Consider the following 17,274-nt stretch of genomic DNA (forward strand, 5'->3'; position numbering starts at 1 on the left):
GATAGATAGGTACACTGGTGCCTAGAAGTTCATTCCCCTTACACGCATGGGCAACGCGTTACGCAACCAGTGTGCATCCGGTTGGTCACGCGTGTGATACCCGTGTAGAGGGGGAACAAACTTTTGACCAAAGGAGGACCCGTGTTAAGAAGAACCTGGAGGTGGTAACAAGGAGAGAAGGAGAGAAAATTTTGTTATCCTGACGAAAAATGATAACACACATGTATTTGCTAATGTCTCTTTTCTTTATGTGATTTTGTGGGAATAACATGAATACTGTTGTGATTAAATCGATCTGTCTTGTTTTATACGACCATTGCTTCTAAATTCGATGGTGTTAAGAGAATACATGGTCCTGGAACATGTTACTGCAATTGAAATGCTTTTATTGTGATTTGACATTAACCGTCTGTAGTTCGACTTTCAGTGATAATATGTATGAGGTTTGGCGGAGCATTGTTTTTATTGGACCCTAATTACTTTATGATAACTTGGACTCTTTATCTCAGCTCCATAGCCGTGAGGCTGGAAAAGAGCAGCATGTAATTAATGAGGGTGGGTTATATCATTGAGGATACACTTGAGGAGAGAATGCTAATTACCGTACTACAGGAAGAGACCTGTAGACGTAAGCGCGGGGTTGTGTTTTAGCTGGCCGTTCGATAATGGCCGCCAGGAGAAGTGAGCTTTGACTGCGTCATCTAAAATAAATAATAAGATACAGCAGTGTTATTTTCACGGGTCTGTTGAATAAACTCCCAGCGCTACGGTCAGTGCATCTTCTACTTGATCCTTGATACATCATTTTGGCATTCCCAATATATAGTATTTCAACGTGCAAAGGAGCACTGATCTAAAGCAATTCCGCGGGAGTAGTTGTTACCTGTGCATTACTGTATTTTCCCAGTGAGTACCCGGATGATAAAGCAGAAATCTAGACTTGTTCGCGACCTGTGCTCGCCGTTTGTAAGCGCATTTTTATTGATAGTAGAAGGACGTATGGTCACATTGATCAACAATACAGTTTTGGAAATAATAAGGAAATGTAGGTATATTTGTGGGGAGCATCGGTAATGGTGAGGCAGTTTTGATAAGTCTCTTGCTTGGTAATTGTGCGATCTTCGTGTACACTATTTTGACTTGTAACACAAAGTAAACATTTCATCTGAACATTGCTTATTTTACCGTGTGTATATATTTACATTCAAAATGTAAACAGATTTCACTAAGGAAATTTATTAAACGCCTATATATTCAGTTTATTTTACAAATTAACTGAAAAATATGTCCATCTTTATTAATATGATAACGAATTCCAAATATTTGTTTATGTTTAATATCATCACCAAGTACAGTTCTGTATTGTTTGGCTTCTTTACTTAGCATAATTAATATATTGTGATGTGTTTAAGCTCTTTTGATCGTCTTTATCATTTTTAGTCAGTCAGTTAAATAAATGAATGGATTATTCAGTCAATTTGTAAAATGACTGAAATATTTAGATATTTAATAAATTGCCTGAGTGAATCATATTTTACACATTGACTGTAACATATACACGCTTACAAAAGAAAATACTTGTGAAAACAACGTCTATCGCGCATCGAAAAACTTCCCAAACAAACGGAAAGGAACAAGAATGATTCTGTTCAAAGCTGCAGCGAATGAATGAAAACAAAATGCAAATATCATTATTACAACCTACCAAAGTTATACTGTATCCGGGAATATCAACATAAAGGAACAATATCCATTGCGTCTGCAGCTGTACAAAAATACTTTTTCGATGTCAAATGTCTATGTGAGAATCAAATACTTTAATAATAATTATTTGGAAACAATATTTGGAATATATATGAAATATATTAAAATATTTAAATATATCTTTTTTAAACGTTATTTAAATGTATCGAATATTATAACCCGTGTTTGTTTCTTAACTGATCACTTAGTTTGTTTCAATTGTTTCACATAGGTGCCAAGTTAGCTGAGAAAGCCCACGTGACAACTATCTTTATAATGTCCACGGTTCTTAAAAACATACATTGAGTTAGATAACAATGAACAACCAGTCAGTGTATTATCGGTTACCCTTTGAACAAAGTATGTTGTTTTTACATCTGTACTTCACGCCATGATATGAGTGTATTCCCTAGGTTTAGTAAACCTACCTTCACATGTAAACACTAACTTTTGACATATCCACTGTGCAAGATAACAGTAATTAATCAATCAACATATTTCCTGTTGATGCTTTGATGTCTGGGAATGATCAGTTGATTTACAAAAAAAGTAAAGCAACTGATCATACATCTCTTGCTGGGCTGCCACGTGCATATCACATAACTCACATTCCACCTCACTTCAAACCTGGATTTAGATTGAATAATTACAAGAAAGACCAAATTTGAACCTTCATTGGGTAATCTGAGTGGTGCTACAACTAAGTATACATGTTATAAATTCATTAACTGAGCAGCAAGTGAATTACGACAAATACACAAGTGTAGGGTTATACCAGAAAATATGGATGACAACAAGGGAGTAGTAATTGTATCATCCACGCAATCTGAAATCCACAAATGCTTTCACTCAGGGATACTTTTTTATTATTAAACTGTAACCATCAGGGGTATTTCCAAATAACGACATCCGATGAGCTTTCGCCGTTATTTGTCTGTTTGTTTAGGCTGAAGAAATTAATTACCATGCGCCCTTTGTCGAAATCTTCATAGATCACGGGTAACCAACCAGTTTTCAAAAATGCGTAAGTTTATTTAGCTGTCCTTGCAGACTGGTAACCCAGTCTCTTGTCACGCTCGGTTGCGTTAACGAGCAAATTGACTCACGGCAGCTAGTAAGCCCAAGCGGAAATCCAAAGGTCGTATTACCTGAAGAATCAATCTTCAATTGAGAAATATCTACTGCTCTCAAAATCACTATTTCTCCCCATACTAAAAGTCAGAACTTTCTAACCAAGGATTACCAGTTGAAACTGGTCGATGGCTGAACATTCCCAGGTAAGACAGCCAGTGTCCACTCTGTGATTCTATCGCTGTGGGAGATGAATTGCATTATTTATTCCGATGTGAAGCTTTTCACCAACGGCTATATGAACTCTTAAATAAGCAATATCTTAAGTTTCCAAACATTTAAGAAAATTATGACCACTAACAGTGTAAGAGATCTAAAAGGCCTATCTAAATTCCTAAACAATGTGTACAATACAATTGGTAAATTGTATTAGTATCCATGTATCCTATTCTTATTATTTTTGTTAAATTGTACATAATAAAAATTGTAGATAATTGTATGTCATGTTATTCTAAGGATAAATGAGTTTGAGTTTGAGTCCGACACCCGAGAAGAAGCCAGAGATTGGTGCCCCTTTTTGAATAGTTTACAATCATGTGTTTTAGGGTTAGCTGTGTTGGCTTAAACGTATTTTTATTTCAAAAGAAATCTGGATCGGTAAACAAGCAAAACTTGCTTATGTAATACCCCTCCAGGTAACAACTTAACAACAGCTGGATATATATAAGACATATGAACATAAACATACAAAATGCACAAATGAAATACACGAAGCCAATACACTGAAGCAAGTGGTGTCTGTGAAATAAGGTAATGCAGTTTTCCTTTACTACATGCATAAAATTAAGCTACTCAAACATTTTGCTTTTGACAATGATCTCGTGAACTGATTTAAGAAGATTCATGTTTGTAGAACTGCTTAACTACTGCCATGTAATATCATTTTTAGACCATACCCATGTGTGTAGAAATACAGTGTTTCTGATATTATCGTATTTTTTGACAGTTTTAGAAAAAGTGAATTGCATCTTCAAGGTGATATCCACAAGTGCAGTCTGGTATGTCTGATACATGTCCTCTAAACTTATCAGCGTTTAAGTCACTGCAGCCGAGCCTAAGGCGACAGTGGACAATTTGGCATGATCTATGAACATATTTGAAGTCAAAATTATTAATAATTGCATCAGAACGATTAATTAAGGATTTGATTTCTTTTAATGAGCGAGCATTAGTTACTTCATCCGATAGAGGGTTCCGCAGGTTGATCATATCCAGGAGAAATGATTAAGCATAGGTCTGTGTTCTACATTTGATTGTTTGTATGTTGAACCTATTTCTAAGGTTATATTTGCTGTTATCAGAGACTTGAATATACACTTTTCAAATATTTTGGCTAAGCAACTTATGAGTGCTACAGGTCTATAATTTGAGCATTCATGTTCATCGCTGACACTGACACCGCATCAGCCCAGCAGTGGACTTGACACAGTTATTTGCGCACCGATTATATAACTCATACAGACAGGGTGGGGTGGTTGTTCAAAGCGAAACGGACGACCCCGACTGTTATCTAATAAATGCTGTGCGGCGCCTTTGATCCTGCCTCCAACCATACACCTTATAGTAGTAAACGACGAACAGGATGGCCTGGAAATAAACACAATTCTGTCTGCACAGTGTATCAACAATTAACTAGAATGCTTCATATCTACAAATATATATAGAAAATAGATATTTGCCCACAGCAAATATTCATTTGCTTAATTGCATCAGTGTGGTTTATCAGAACATGTACAATGCTTTCTTACGCTTGGTGAGGCAGACTGAAATTGAACATTATACCAAAGAACTTTATTTACTAGTGGAAAAGTCAGACATTCCGATCAAACACTACAAGGCCCGGCCGGATCTCAAGGTTGACCAGATCAACACACCAAAGGAACATCTCTACGCCAAACAAGGAGTCCCTTTCGTCATGGTGCACAAGAAGGGGGGACAGGACATCGAGTACGACATCACAAACTACACAGACTTGTACCACTTCTTCCAGAGTAGTGGCGTACCGACCTCAAACCACTTCGTCGCCAATACCGCCACCCTCCTTGCCAAGAGTCTCTACCAGAATCCCGACCCCCAGGGTGAGAAGCTGACCAAGAGACTACTACAAGGATACCGCAGCTAAACTTCTAGCCACACACGCTTGCCAGCCGACGCCGTGCCTCCCCCCCCTCCCCTCAGGCCCAAACTTTTCCATATTATTGAATATTCTTTTATCACCCACTCCCACCCAGCCAAACCCCAACCCCTTAACTTTATTAGAATAGGCTGTAAACTTGTATATTTTTTTGGGGGGTGCACTTCTTTATTTAATCATTACGCTTTTTTACCCTAATAGTATAAGTGCTTCCCCGTGCGCGAGATAGGCTTAAGTCGGAAAGCGCACGTTAAATCTCCGAGGTACCTATCTACCAGAACTTTATTTGCTGTTCTGGTCATACATAAATATATGTAAGTTACATACATGGGGAGGCTAGATTATTTACAGTTACAGCAATATAGTGCAAATATTATGTTCAATAAACGAAAACGTTGATAGATCTATAACACACTTTTTGTACTATTAAACAAACTGTGGACTTTAAAGATATTTTCGCTTATTGTAATAACATCTAGCTAACAAATCAGATCTATCTCTGAAATCCACAAGCATAGTTGCTGTCAAACCTAAAAAACATATTCAGGGAGATCAGTTTTGACTTGCCAAGCACCTTAAGGTGAATTTATTTTTAAACTGTCAAAAGCGACTGTCCCTTCAATACTAGTATATGGCTGGAAGCTGTCTCTCGGACTGTTATGAGTTATGATGTATTTTATGATATTACTGGGGAATGTTCAAATTAGTTACTGTCATTTAATCCAACGTTCTAACTGTCAACTGTCTCAACAGGACCATAGGTTTGGTTATATATCTCCTCCCTATCTCTATGTCTTAAGTTGTTAATCGGTAACTGCGGTCCAAATGTATCAACTTATTCATCTATTGTTGCAAACTTGACTGATTTAAACATATCTAATTGATCTTGAACTACTCAGTCAGTCAAGCACCTGTATCAGAAATGTAGAACCAGCCATATTTCATGTAGTCCCAATATCACTGAAAAATGCAGTCACAACGTGACATATATTTACTCACAGACAATATATTTTTCGTGAGAGTGAAGCACAATTTTATTAAAGTTTTATTAACAATTTCATAAACTATAATAATATTAATATTAAAATTCATCATCACTTGCCAAGTTTATGAAAATGTCCCCATTTGGGATTCGAACTAAGTTGTATCGTCTTTGACACTGAGGTTTATCCCCAATTTGCCAGCAAACTGCAGAAAATTAACAGTGAGTGAGTGAGCATCGTTTCTATGTTTATACAAGAAAAGATGTCATGCCAAAAACGCTCACAGTAGCTAGTGAGTAAACTCACGACCTGTCATGACCTGGTTGAGTTACTTCCTCCAATCAACGTGAAAGGATTACCCACAGAGAAAGAAAGGATTAAAGTCACCCATAAATCTTATCCTAACGTAGTACTCCATCTTCTAAATGCCTCTCAAAGAAGGATTTAAAATCCTAAAGATATCCTATCTACGTGGTATAGGTACTCACAACCTCTAATAAGAAACTGTTACGTTTGGTATCCCCAGCAATACTCGCTATGGTCATTTAGCAAATGTATAAATCACAAACCCTAACAAGATTCTGTCTACATGGTCACACCCGGTGATTGTGAAGATCTCAAATTCTATCAACAGTCAGACAGTATGGCTGTTCATATTCATTTACAACATCCTCTTATAATTAGTATAAAAGTGTCCCACACAAAACCTTCTTTTATTTATCCTTTCAAAATACAAAACAGAAAGTGGGCTGTGGGGAAATAGGACATATTCCTTAATGGTGAACATTTACCAACCCGCGACAATCGTGTCAACACGGGGGTTCCCCTAGCAATAAACTCGCATCTAAATTCACTACTGTTCTACTGTCGGCTAGCCACAATGGCTAGACTGGACCCTAGTGGAATGGTTCATGCCATAAAAGTCTAGCAACCGACACTAATTAAGACGGGCCGACCTTGTATTTACGGTCTGGTGAACACAGCTCAATGGCCGCTCATTAACACAAATTTCACATCTCACTGTTTTGTTTTATCTCACTATTCATTTGATAAATTTGTCAACTTCAACTGGAACCCGGTCCCGTGTTACACGCGTGGCACACGCGTGTGCAACGGGTTGCACACTCGCTGCACACCCGTTGCACACCCCGTGTGCAACCCGTTGAGCACCCATGTCACATGCGTGTTACACGCGTTCTCAACGCGTGTTAGGGGAATGAACTTTTAGGCAGTAGTGTACATGCAGGTACACATCCTGGAAGTCAGGACTGATCATCGCATCTTGTCAGAGTCATTCTTGGGTACCAGGAAGATGGGAAAGTGAAATTCCGTTGATAGCGCTGGGGTGGGTATAATCTCTACAGCTCACTTCTCCAGCAAGATATCTATGTTGGATCTCAGTAGTTGATCTCTGTAGTAAATGGTGGGTCTACCGCTATGTTCAAGCGATAACGATAGCTCATTACGTTTGGTACAAACGCATCCACCAATCCCATCCAGAAGACCCCCAGGCTTCCACCAATTGGAGTGTTGACAATTGGGACGACTATGGGTGGGAGTTCCCAGACATGATTGTCCAACGCTTCAGTGCTTCCCCCTCTTATCCCAGCCCCCGCCCTAGAATTTTCCAAAGTGGGGCTGATAAGAGCCTTATATTTGTTTTTTGAGGATTCTTGGACGATAATTGCCTGATCTGCCAGCTCATGGAGACAGGATATGGGAGACATGCTCCGGCACCTTCAGTGCCGTCCCATCACGAACGTAGTTAGAGACCTTGGCATGTGTATCCGTAACTTAACGAACTGGCCGACCAACTGACAGAGGAGACAACAGTTGAACTTGAGTCCCAATTGGAGAGCGCCATGTTGCCAAGCCTGAGTGTAGCCGAATATCTGCAAGGGCTGCTCTGAGGTAGTTCCTCATGTGGTCTATTTGCTGTTGCTGGAAATCTACCACAGTCTGAAAATGGTCTAGGCAATTAGGATTAAAGAGTGCTTGGACAAAGTGCCAGGTGAGGCCGAGCCGTGAGATGAAACCCAAGTATGGGAAGTAGCGTTGGAGCTTGCGGACGGCGTACTGGTTGACATGGAGCACTCAGCTGGAAATGCTGGTGTCTGGTGTGCAGCTGGCGTACAAACGCTTGGGTTGTCTGAGGCGGAGGAGTCGCTGCTGACAACGGAGGCTGGCGCCGGGTACATCAGTGACATGGACTGCTGCCACATGGACTCCTGCGAATCCAACATATTCATTGCATGCGGATGGGACTGCTCTAGTATATGTCTATGAGTGACCAAAACAGGGCACAACATGTCTGTTGGGCGACAAGCAGGAATGTTACTAAGAGTGAGTGAGTGAGTGAGTTGGGTTTAACGCTGCTTTTAACAGTATTCCAGTTATATCACGACGTGTCAGCTTGATGTGGGAGGAAAGCCCGAAGTGATGCAGGTCTCAGACGTTTACCACTTCGGTGAAACCCACGAGCACGGGTATGGCTAGAAACATAATTGGGGTGAACCGGGATTCGAACCCACAATCATAGCTTTCTGGCGTGCCCAAGGGAAGCAGCTCTGCACAGCAAATCGCGGCACCTAAGACAACCGGGCCACCCGTGCCCCCAATGTTACTAAGAAAGTGTTATACCAAATATTACATTTGTCACATTTGACGAACTTTTGGCCATAGGAGCTGTTTCAATTTACTAGAATCAGTACTTTACTGAGAAAGTATTATCCCAAATATTAGCATTGACCACTTTCTAAATGGCATTGTGTGCTCAAGCAGGAATGTAATCAGATGTGACATCACATGACAGCTGCAATGGATCTTTGCAATATTAGAAAACAACCTTTTTCCTTCATCTAGTACCATCGCTAGACGCTGTCTTCTTTGTTGTAAGGTAAGCAGTAGATGCGTTAAGGAGTAATGCAGGATAAGTAAATAATTATATTTTTTATACAAATCAAAAGCGTAAGTGGCACTTCAAATCAATATTATCTATCACAAAGAAACACAAAAGACACCACATATCATATATCTTATGGTACAGTACACGGTTTGCACTGTTGAAAAACATAAATCTTTTTGGAGAAAAAACAGTTTCCAAAAAAATCAGTGATAAATATGAATTATTATATCCCTGCAGTATATGTAATGTCAATAGAGAGTACTCAGATCATACAAGCATTACATGCAAAAACCTTCAAAATAACAAGTACCTACATTTCAACAATACTTTTTCATTTGCAGACATACTGAATGTCTGATTCAAATGCTTGAGAAGATGTTTACTGTGACTAGATGTCTTGAGTCCTACTACCAACAACACACATACCAAATTTCATTTCCTTTCATTTTGAACAAGAGTGGCCACAACAGGTGTTTCAGTATGGCTGCTATAGTGTTATATTGAAAATCGGCTCAGAAAAACTTGAACAAATCGCAGTGTCATCATTGGTGGGAACAAGCTTGTAAAGTTTTGGTGGAGCTGTTTCGGAGAAAGAAGATATTTACAATTGAGGACACATGACAGACATCAATGCCACAACATAAGCTCACTCGACTTTTGGTCAGGGTCACATCCTCGAGAAGATACAAAGTCTGGTAATGCCTTAATGCTTTTTAGGAATGCTTGGTTTGTGTTTGCACTAATCTGGTGAACCTGGCCATCAAATGACACATTTGGAATTCTCCTGGTAGGACTACCTCTCATGTCAATTATCTTACTGGCAGTGATCACCGTTTTACCAAACATGAATGCAGTCCTGAATCCCAGCGGCACTTTACTATTCGGGATGGGATGGGTAACTCGGGTTGGTATTGAGTAGACCCAGGTACCCACAAGACTACCTGGACCCGTGGTTAGTCATGTGACACAGTGTTTAATGACATAAAGTCACTATAACTGCATAGTGCAAGAACAAGTCACCAATGTTCTCTTTCTTTCTGACTATGCACATGTACCTTCTGACTTTTGTATGTTTGACAAAAAGATAAAGCTTCAGTCAACTTCAGTGTATGCATCACCATATCGTTTAATACATGTAACTGATTACTTTTTGTAAAACAATTCACAAGCAGACATTTTATACGCATCTCTTGAGACCTACAGCAGGTACCTCAGTGGTGTTGGGTAATAATAGGGTTGGGGTATCAAGGTTTTCAATTTGGACTCGTCCCAGCCCTATTTACTATCAAAGAAAGAAGTTTCTATTTAATGGCTAACTAATATAAACACGTACGTGATCAGCTGTATTTAAGAAATAAACGACGGGTGGGAGTTGTTTATCATACAATAAAACACTTCAGGGAGAATAAACCATGAGGGGCACAGCCCCAAGTGGTTTATTCTCCATACACTGTTTTATTGTATGACAAACAACAACAAGTCATTTATTTCTTATATGAGATATCAACATTATGTACAGCCTGTTGATAAAACGTACAAGCTTTATAAATATTAACCCCTATTTAAATAATGATGACCCCCTCAACAGAATCCGACCTCGGCAACGTCAGACAAGTACATTTTATGCACAGGTGGGTATTTGCGGCATATTCTCCCAATCCTCACGTCGATTACCTGTACCTTTTCTCTCAATACCAATTGTTGTATCTCTTCCAGTTTTGGATGAGTACATTCGGCCATAGCGTTTATCTGCATTGCCCAGGTACATCTATGGGGAACAACTCACTAGACACTCCCCTCTCAAAAATAACATCGTCAAACATACAACATCAACAAGTTGTGAGCGCATGTTAGAATCTCCTGAAATGATGTCATGATAGAACAATGTTTCACTGTGAAATATACCACACTTCGTTCTCCATTGTTCTTTGCGATTTATCACGTAATTATCTTATACATAATGATATCCTCACCTGTTAGAGACTGCACATGAGCTTTGAGCTGGGATGCTGTACTATCAAGCGGAAAATTCACATCATATTTCTGCTTGTTAAATATCACTTTGAATTCAACACTGTTTTCAGCACTTTTATCTGAAAATAAAAGAAGACCTAGTTTACCTGAGATATATCATTTTGGCAGTAAACAAATGTAAAGCAAAACTCAAGTCTTGGTCTTATCTTCTTTTAAGCATCTAGCATTAAATGTGAGACCAAGTGATATTCTGCTGTAAATGCATATTCATTACATTAAAGTATCTGCTTCCCATGTCATGCAGTGTCTGAGAACAGGTTTTTATCAACCCAAACACAATAGTTAACCAGAAAACTTAGGATAGATGACAATTTGTGTAAATGTTTATGAAGTATTTGTTGATTCATCAACATGATCAAAGGAAAAATCTCTACTGCTCTTGGGGTTTCACTTGGGAGTCATGGACACTGCACACAAACAGGTGCACTAAATGAAACAGTTACATAATGAAAAGGGATAGCTTGCTTGTGACTAAGCAAACAAGGATGATTAAAGAAGCAGTTTTTAAATTTTGGCAAAGAAGAGCGATATATAAGAAGAACGAACCTGAAGTTATATTGCCTGCCAATTTAGTAGTGGTGGGGTACAGTGACATATATAAGATACAAGCCAGGGAGAGTTTCAAGGTTAGTCAGTGCTCATACACATTACAGGGGCTTCATCTGTCTTCCATGTATGAAAAGACTACATGAGCAAGTTCTCTCTGTGAATATTACCTGTTTCTTGCGTTAATACATTTCCTGACTCCGTGATGGTTCCTCTAGTTGTTTCATCTGAACCACCAGGATCAGGGCTTTTGTCACTCATTCCTAAACTTGAGTTGGCATTGGAATTGCTCTCTGTCAGTAAATCAGGAGTATCTTTGACTGGCTTGCCTTCTTCAGTTGTAGGACTTTTATCTAAAACATGCAAAACTCATATAACAATGCATTTCAACACATACCTGCAGTTACCCTTTTTTTCTAATGTACATCTTAATATCAATGTATTTACTTAATCTCCGTATATTTACACTTGATAGAGGGGAACAATGTTTCTTGTTTTGTCACTTTCAGTCAGGCTGGCAATAAGCAGCATGTTTCAGAAGGGCTATTTTGACAATGACAAGTTCAGTCATGTAAGTAACCACAACAAACTTGTTTCAAAGCTGTAGAATCATAAACACAATAGCAGTTGTATGAATTACAATCAAAACAACAAGAAACAGGTAGTAAAAACAACAAGAAAGAGGTAGTTTACATAACTGTTGACATGTGAAGATTCTAGGGTAGAATAGGTCTTCAGCAACAAATGCTTGCCATAAAAGGTGACTATGCTGGTCGTAAGAGGTGACTAACGGGATCGGGTGGTCAGACTCGCTGACTTGGTTGATGCATGTCATCAATCCCAATTGCATGGATCAATGCTCATGATATTAATCACTGGATTGTCTGGTCCAGACTTGATTATTTACAGACCGCCATCATATAGCTAGAATATTGCTGAGTGCTGCGTTAAACAACAAACCAACCAACCAACCAACATAACTGTTAGTATCAATCAGCAGGAATTAGCTGAAGCAATTTTTCATTGGTTAGTCAGTTGACTGTTGTGGGATACAAGGGATGAACTCTTCAGAACTTAGAATAATGTGTCACTGCACATGCCAAATTTTAGGTAAATAGATTCTTAAACCACAGGCACATGCCTACAATGAGTATATGGTTTTGGCCATCTGCCTCATAAATAAATCTACATAACATAAGTGTTCTTTGTGTTCGGTAAATGTTTCCAAGGCCTACCTTTAGAATTCAGCACCACAAAGTCTACAAACACGTCACCCTATGATGTAATATGTAAAATCTTGTTGCAAACCACACTGGCGATTCAATGCCATGTTATGTCAGCCTAGCAACAAGGTTGTTGGGGTCACTGAGTGTACAAACACTCCTCTCAGTGATCTATCATCTCTATCATCTATCATTGAATAAACCAAGAATGTTGAGAGTAGTTAATTAAAGCACTTTTAGTTTCAATACATTTTATATTTAGGTTTCAACTAAATTGATGGAGCTAAAAGGATTATAAATGGGAACTAACATACACATATTAGTTTTTCAATATAACAATTTCAGGTCAAAAGTATCCATGGAAAGAAGACTTCAGAAGATTGTATTCTTGATATAAATAAATTTGTTGAACCAGTTGTATCCCAATGATCGCTCCCTGGAGTTGCCTCCCAAGCCCCTTTGTGATCATTGAGTTTCTTGAGCTCTCCAAAAGTAGGAGTGAGGAGGGAAAACAGCAGTCCAAGGGTGGGTACATAGAAATGGTTTACTACAAATTCACCCATCCTACTGAACAGCAGACAAGTGGGGAAAGGACACAGGAACTGGTGCTATGTATGTACATCCCTGTATGCAAGGTGAACGTCTGACGGATGTAAAGAACATGGAAGCAAGAAGTAAGACAACATACTCTGCCTTCATCCCTCGATTGGAAGCGGCATTGACGAGTGGAGGGAACACCAGGCGTCAGGGCATATCCATGGTGTCTTCGGGGGTTTGGGTGATGAGTGTGTGACCACCATCAGTCAAAAAAGCATGTGATACACTTGACAACTGAGACAAATGAATTTCATATTGAAAACCATTGAAATAGTATATTATTCAAACATTTAGGGATCTCGTACGAAAAACATCAGTACTATCCCCAAGACTGTTGCACACAAGGTGAACGTCTAATATGGTAGTATAGAGTATGGAGGCAAACGTTAAGTCCACTTACTCTGCATTCGTCCCTGGATCATAGATGCCAGTGGCAACAAGTGGACGGGGCAGGACGGGAGGCCAGCAGGGCAAGTCAGAGGTGTCTTCGAGGGTTGGTGACCACCAAAGATCCGAAACTGAGTATGCCGTTCATGTTTTCTACCAAGGTGTTGCAGAGGTAGCCACTGGAGACGATGGTGTTCCATTCCAAGAAGCAGCCCTGCCTGGTGGACTGAAAAGGACAGTTGCCCTGCAATGTCAAGATGGATGCAAGGTCTCGTGGGGAGAATTAAGCCTGGGATGTTCAAGTCCTGTATCGTTATAGGCTGGCAGGATGGTACCACATAACCAGAAGGCCACAGCGTTTCTGGTGATATCACCTGCGCAGGTCATGACCATGGGGAGAGAGAGAGACGATGTCTATTTTCCTGTCTTGAGGCCGATGCTGCTATTTAGGCTTTTATAGCTCTGATAGGTCAGTGTAAACTTGGTCCTCGTCTTTGAATTTGACAATGGAGGAGAGCGGCGGGAACGTGAAGAGCCTGTCAGGTTGGCCTGGTTGTTGATTCTTAACTATAAAATCCACACAAAGGTCAAGATGTATGGAACTCTGTCTACTCTGTTTGAACTGAACCCTGGTGACATCAAGGGCGTGCAGTTCGCTGACTTTGGCTACCGTTGCCAATGTCAAGAGAAAAAACATACAGTTCACACACAACATAGGAATGTGCAATTTAAGAAGACAATTTTCTTTCAGTGGCATTTAGAAGTTGGTATATCGAACATGGGAGATATTTCAATGCATACACAACTTCTTTATTACAATGAATGCAACATTCAGTGTTGATAATAACACCGTTATCAAGCAAGTGATGTACAGAAATCAAACAATAGATATCATCGTGTATAATTCTAATACATCATTGCCATAAATTCCTGTTTGGGCTGTCAATCACACAGTAAATTTATTTAAACTTTCAACAGCAATCCTCTCCACTGCCAATCTATCAATATTGTTGTGAGGAAAATCCTATCCCTGGCAGAAAGCGAAAGACAGAAACACATCACTTCTTTCACCCATGATCCTCATACACTAGATGCATGCAGATAATTTGGGGATGTGGGAGGGACTAATTTCTGACGTAATGAAGGTAGTATTCTTAGAATAATACACAATGATAACTATTGTTTGAAATTCTTTTGAATACCCTACCTCCATTACATCATTGCCAGAATAAACCAGAGGAACCGGTGGGATCTGGCATCTAGTATCCCTAGATAGCAGTTGAAAGGGAAATATACTGAACAACAAAAGTTCCTGTGACATAGAATAAGATTTAATGCAAAGTTATGCTTTTTATCAAATCTGAAACAATTTTGGTTTGCAACAGATAAAAGACTCCTGTATGTGTTCAAATGGTTTAATTTGCCATACTGACTTCAGAAAATGCGTGATTTCATAAAAAACATGAACATGTCAAAATGTAAATTTACAAATCAATAGCGTGTGTGTCCACCTCTGGTTGCGATGCAAACAACACATCTTTGTCTCATGAAATGGACCAGGCGTCGCACAAAGTCATCTGGGATATCTGTCCATATCTGCTGGAGCATGTTTCGAAGTTCCTGGAGTGTCTGTGGAACATGTGGATGACGTCGAAGGTTCCTTTCCATCTCATCCGACATGTGCTCGATTGGGGAGAGGTCAGGGGAGCCAGCAGGCCAGGGGATGACATTCACGTTGTTTTGTTGAAGAGAATCCCAATCTCATTAAAATCAGATCTTAGTTCTCGCTATCGCTAAACAAAGATCTGAGGACATCCCATTAGGGGTCACGTCAGAGCGACCAATCACAGCGTCGTTTACCAGATCATGAAAGTGACAGTCGGAATGTGTTTTCTAATCATGCAACCACGATATATTTAACACGGGGTATTCTGAACGACAGTTACAGGTTTTATGATTATATCCATACAATCTATGCCATCTATAAGCCATTCCAGAATGTTCTTCTTATAAGTTTTAATATTTTTAACCGAGAATACGTCAAAATATGTTACGAAGCGTAGTCACCAGTTTGAAACTAGTGTCGTAAAGCTCGAGAAAGCTGCCTTCTGATTGGCCAATGTCGATTTCTTGTTTTCATTGGTCGGTCAAAATTCGTGAAAGGTCGTTCTGACGTGACCCGTAATGGGATGTCCTCAGATCTTTGTTTAGCGGTACGGAAAACTAAGATCTGATTTTAATGAGATTGAGAGAATCCTAAACAAGTCGAGCAATATGAGGCCAGGCATTGTCATGTTGAAAGGTAATGCCTGGGCCATGACGACGCAAAAATGGTGTAACAACAGGGCCGATGATCTCGTCTCGGTAGCGCTGTCCATTGAGATTTCCCTCTACCACTATCAAACGGGTCCTCTGTCTTGCTGTAATCCCACCCCATACCATAACGCTGCCATCCCCGAACCGATCTTCTTCCATGACACAATGATCGACGTAATGTTCACTTTGACGTCGGTACACTCGAATCCGTCCATCGCTGTGGCTGAGGTGAAAACGAGACTCGTCGGTGAATAGAACTTGTCCCCATTGCATGGCCATCCAGCGTAGATGCTGTCTGCACCACTGTAGACGTGCTTGACGGTGGTTTCCTGTCAAAATGGGACGTCTGGTGGGTCTTCTGGCGACAATCCCTGCACATCTGAGGCAACAACGTATGGTTTGTGAAGATATTCGTCGTAGGCCAGGGATGCTTCTTGCAGTCACTGTTGCTGGCTGGAATCGATTTCATAGGTATGTTGCTCGAATCCAGTTGTCTAGTCGATTATTGGTTACGCGTGGCCTGCCACTCCGAGGATGGTTTCTGACTGCATTCGTCTGTTGCCAACGTTGCCATAAACACCAAATGGTGTTTCTGTGGACATCACAGTGACTCGATCCTGCTTCAAGCATACCAATGGCTCACAGACTCTCATTTTCTGACAGGCGTGGCATTTCGTAATGTTGAATAATTGCGTAGTTTTGTTGTTTTTCTGAGTGGTTGTCAGCACGATGCTTAACAATTCATATGGAATCCCGTTTATACACGTTTTTATACCCATTCTTGGGTAGTGAAATGCATAGGGCTTGCATAAAAGTCAAATTTTGAATGCATGCTTTTCTGTAGCAGTTGCGTTTTTGTGACCTGATTCCATACATGTACTACAATATTGAAAACCCAACTTTAATTGTTTGAAAAATTCACTAAAATATTGGTGTCACATGAACTTTTGTTGTTGAGTATATATATGTATAAATATAAATGGGAAGGAGACAGGAGGTAATTGCTTTGTAATCCAGATTCCCTGTAAAAAGGCTGTATGACGTCTACTTGTAGGGAAGCTAGCGGTTTTGATGCCGTAAATAGTTATAGTTATAGTTAAAGCGGTTCTGATGTCTCTTCCTCTGACGTTCGGACCGCCTCCGTGGTCTAGTGGTAGAGCGGAAGGTCCAGGGTTCGATTCCCGGCCGCATCATACCAAAAGACGTTAAAATATGGTACTTGTTGTTACCCTTGTACACTCGGCATTAAGGGGCTAAAACAAGGACTGAGTGGGG

The 17,274-nt window shown here is 39.8% G+C and overlaps 1 protein-coding gene across 2 annotated transcripts in view; it reads right to left on the minus strand.

Annotated features, from left to right (window-relative positions):
* Positions 1–17,274, minus strand: part of LOC139469180 (ubiquitin domain-containing protein UBFD1-like) — a 280,993-nt gene that overhangs the window by 235,505 nt on the left and 28,214 nt on the right. For both annotated transcript variants that reach the window (XM_071251314.1, XM_071251315.1), the window contains exons 2-3: positions 11,647–11,829; positions 10,870–10,989 (exon numbers count right to left, since the gene is read on the minus strand). In XM_071251314.1, the coding sequence (XP_071107415.1) occupies positions 10,870–10,989; positions 11,647–11,829 (303 nt within the window). The remainder of the gene's footprint in view (positions 1–10,869; positions 10,990–11,646; positions 11,830–17,274) is intronic.

The sequence above is a fragment of the Haliotis cracherodii genome, unplaced genomic scaffold (assembly GCF_022045235.1).
Source record: "Haliotis cracherodii isolate W230 unplaced genomic scaffold, xgHalCrac1.p SCAF_2, whole genome shotgun sequence".
Taxonomy (NCBI): domain Eukaryota; kingdom Metazoa; phylum Mollusca; class Gastropoda; order Lepetellida; family Haliotidae; genus Haliotis; species Haliotis cracherodii.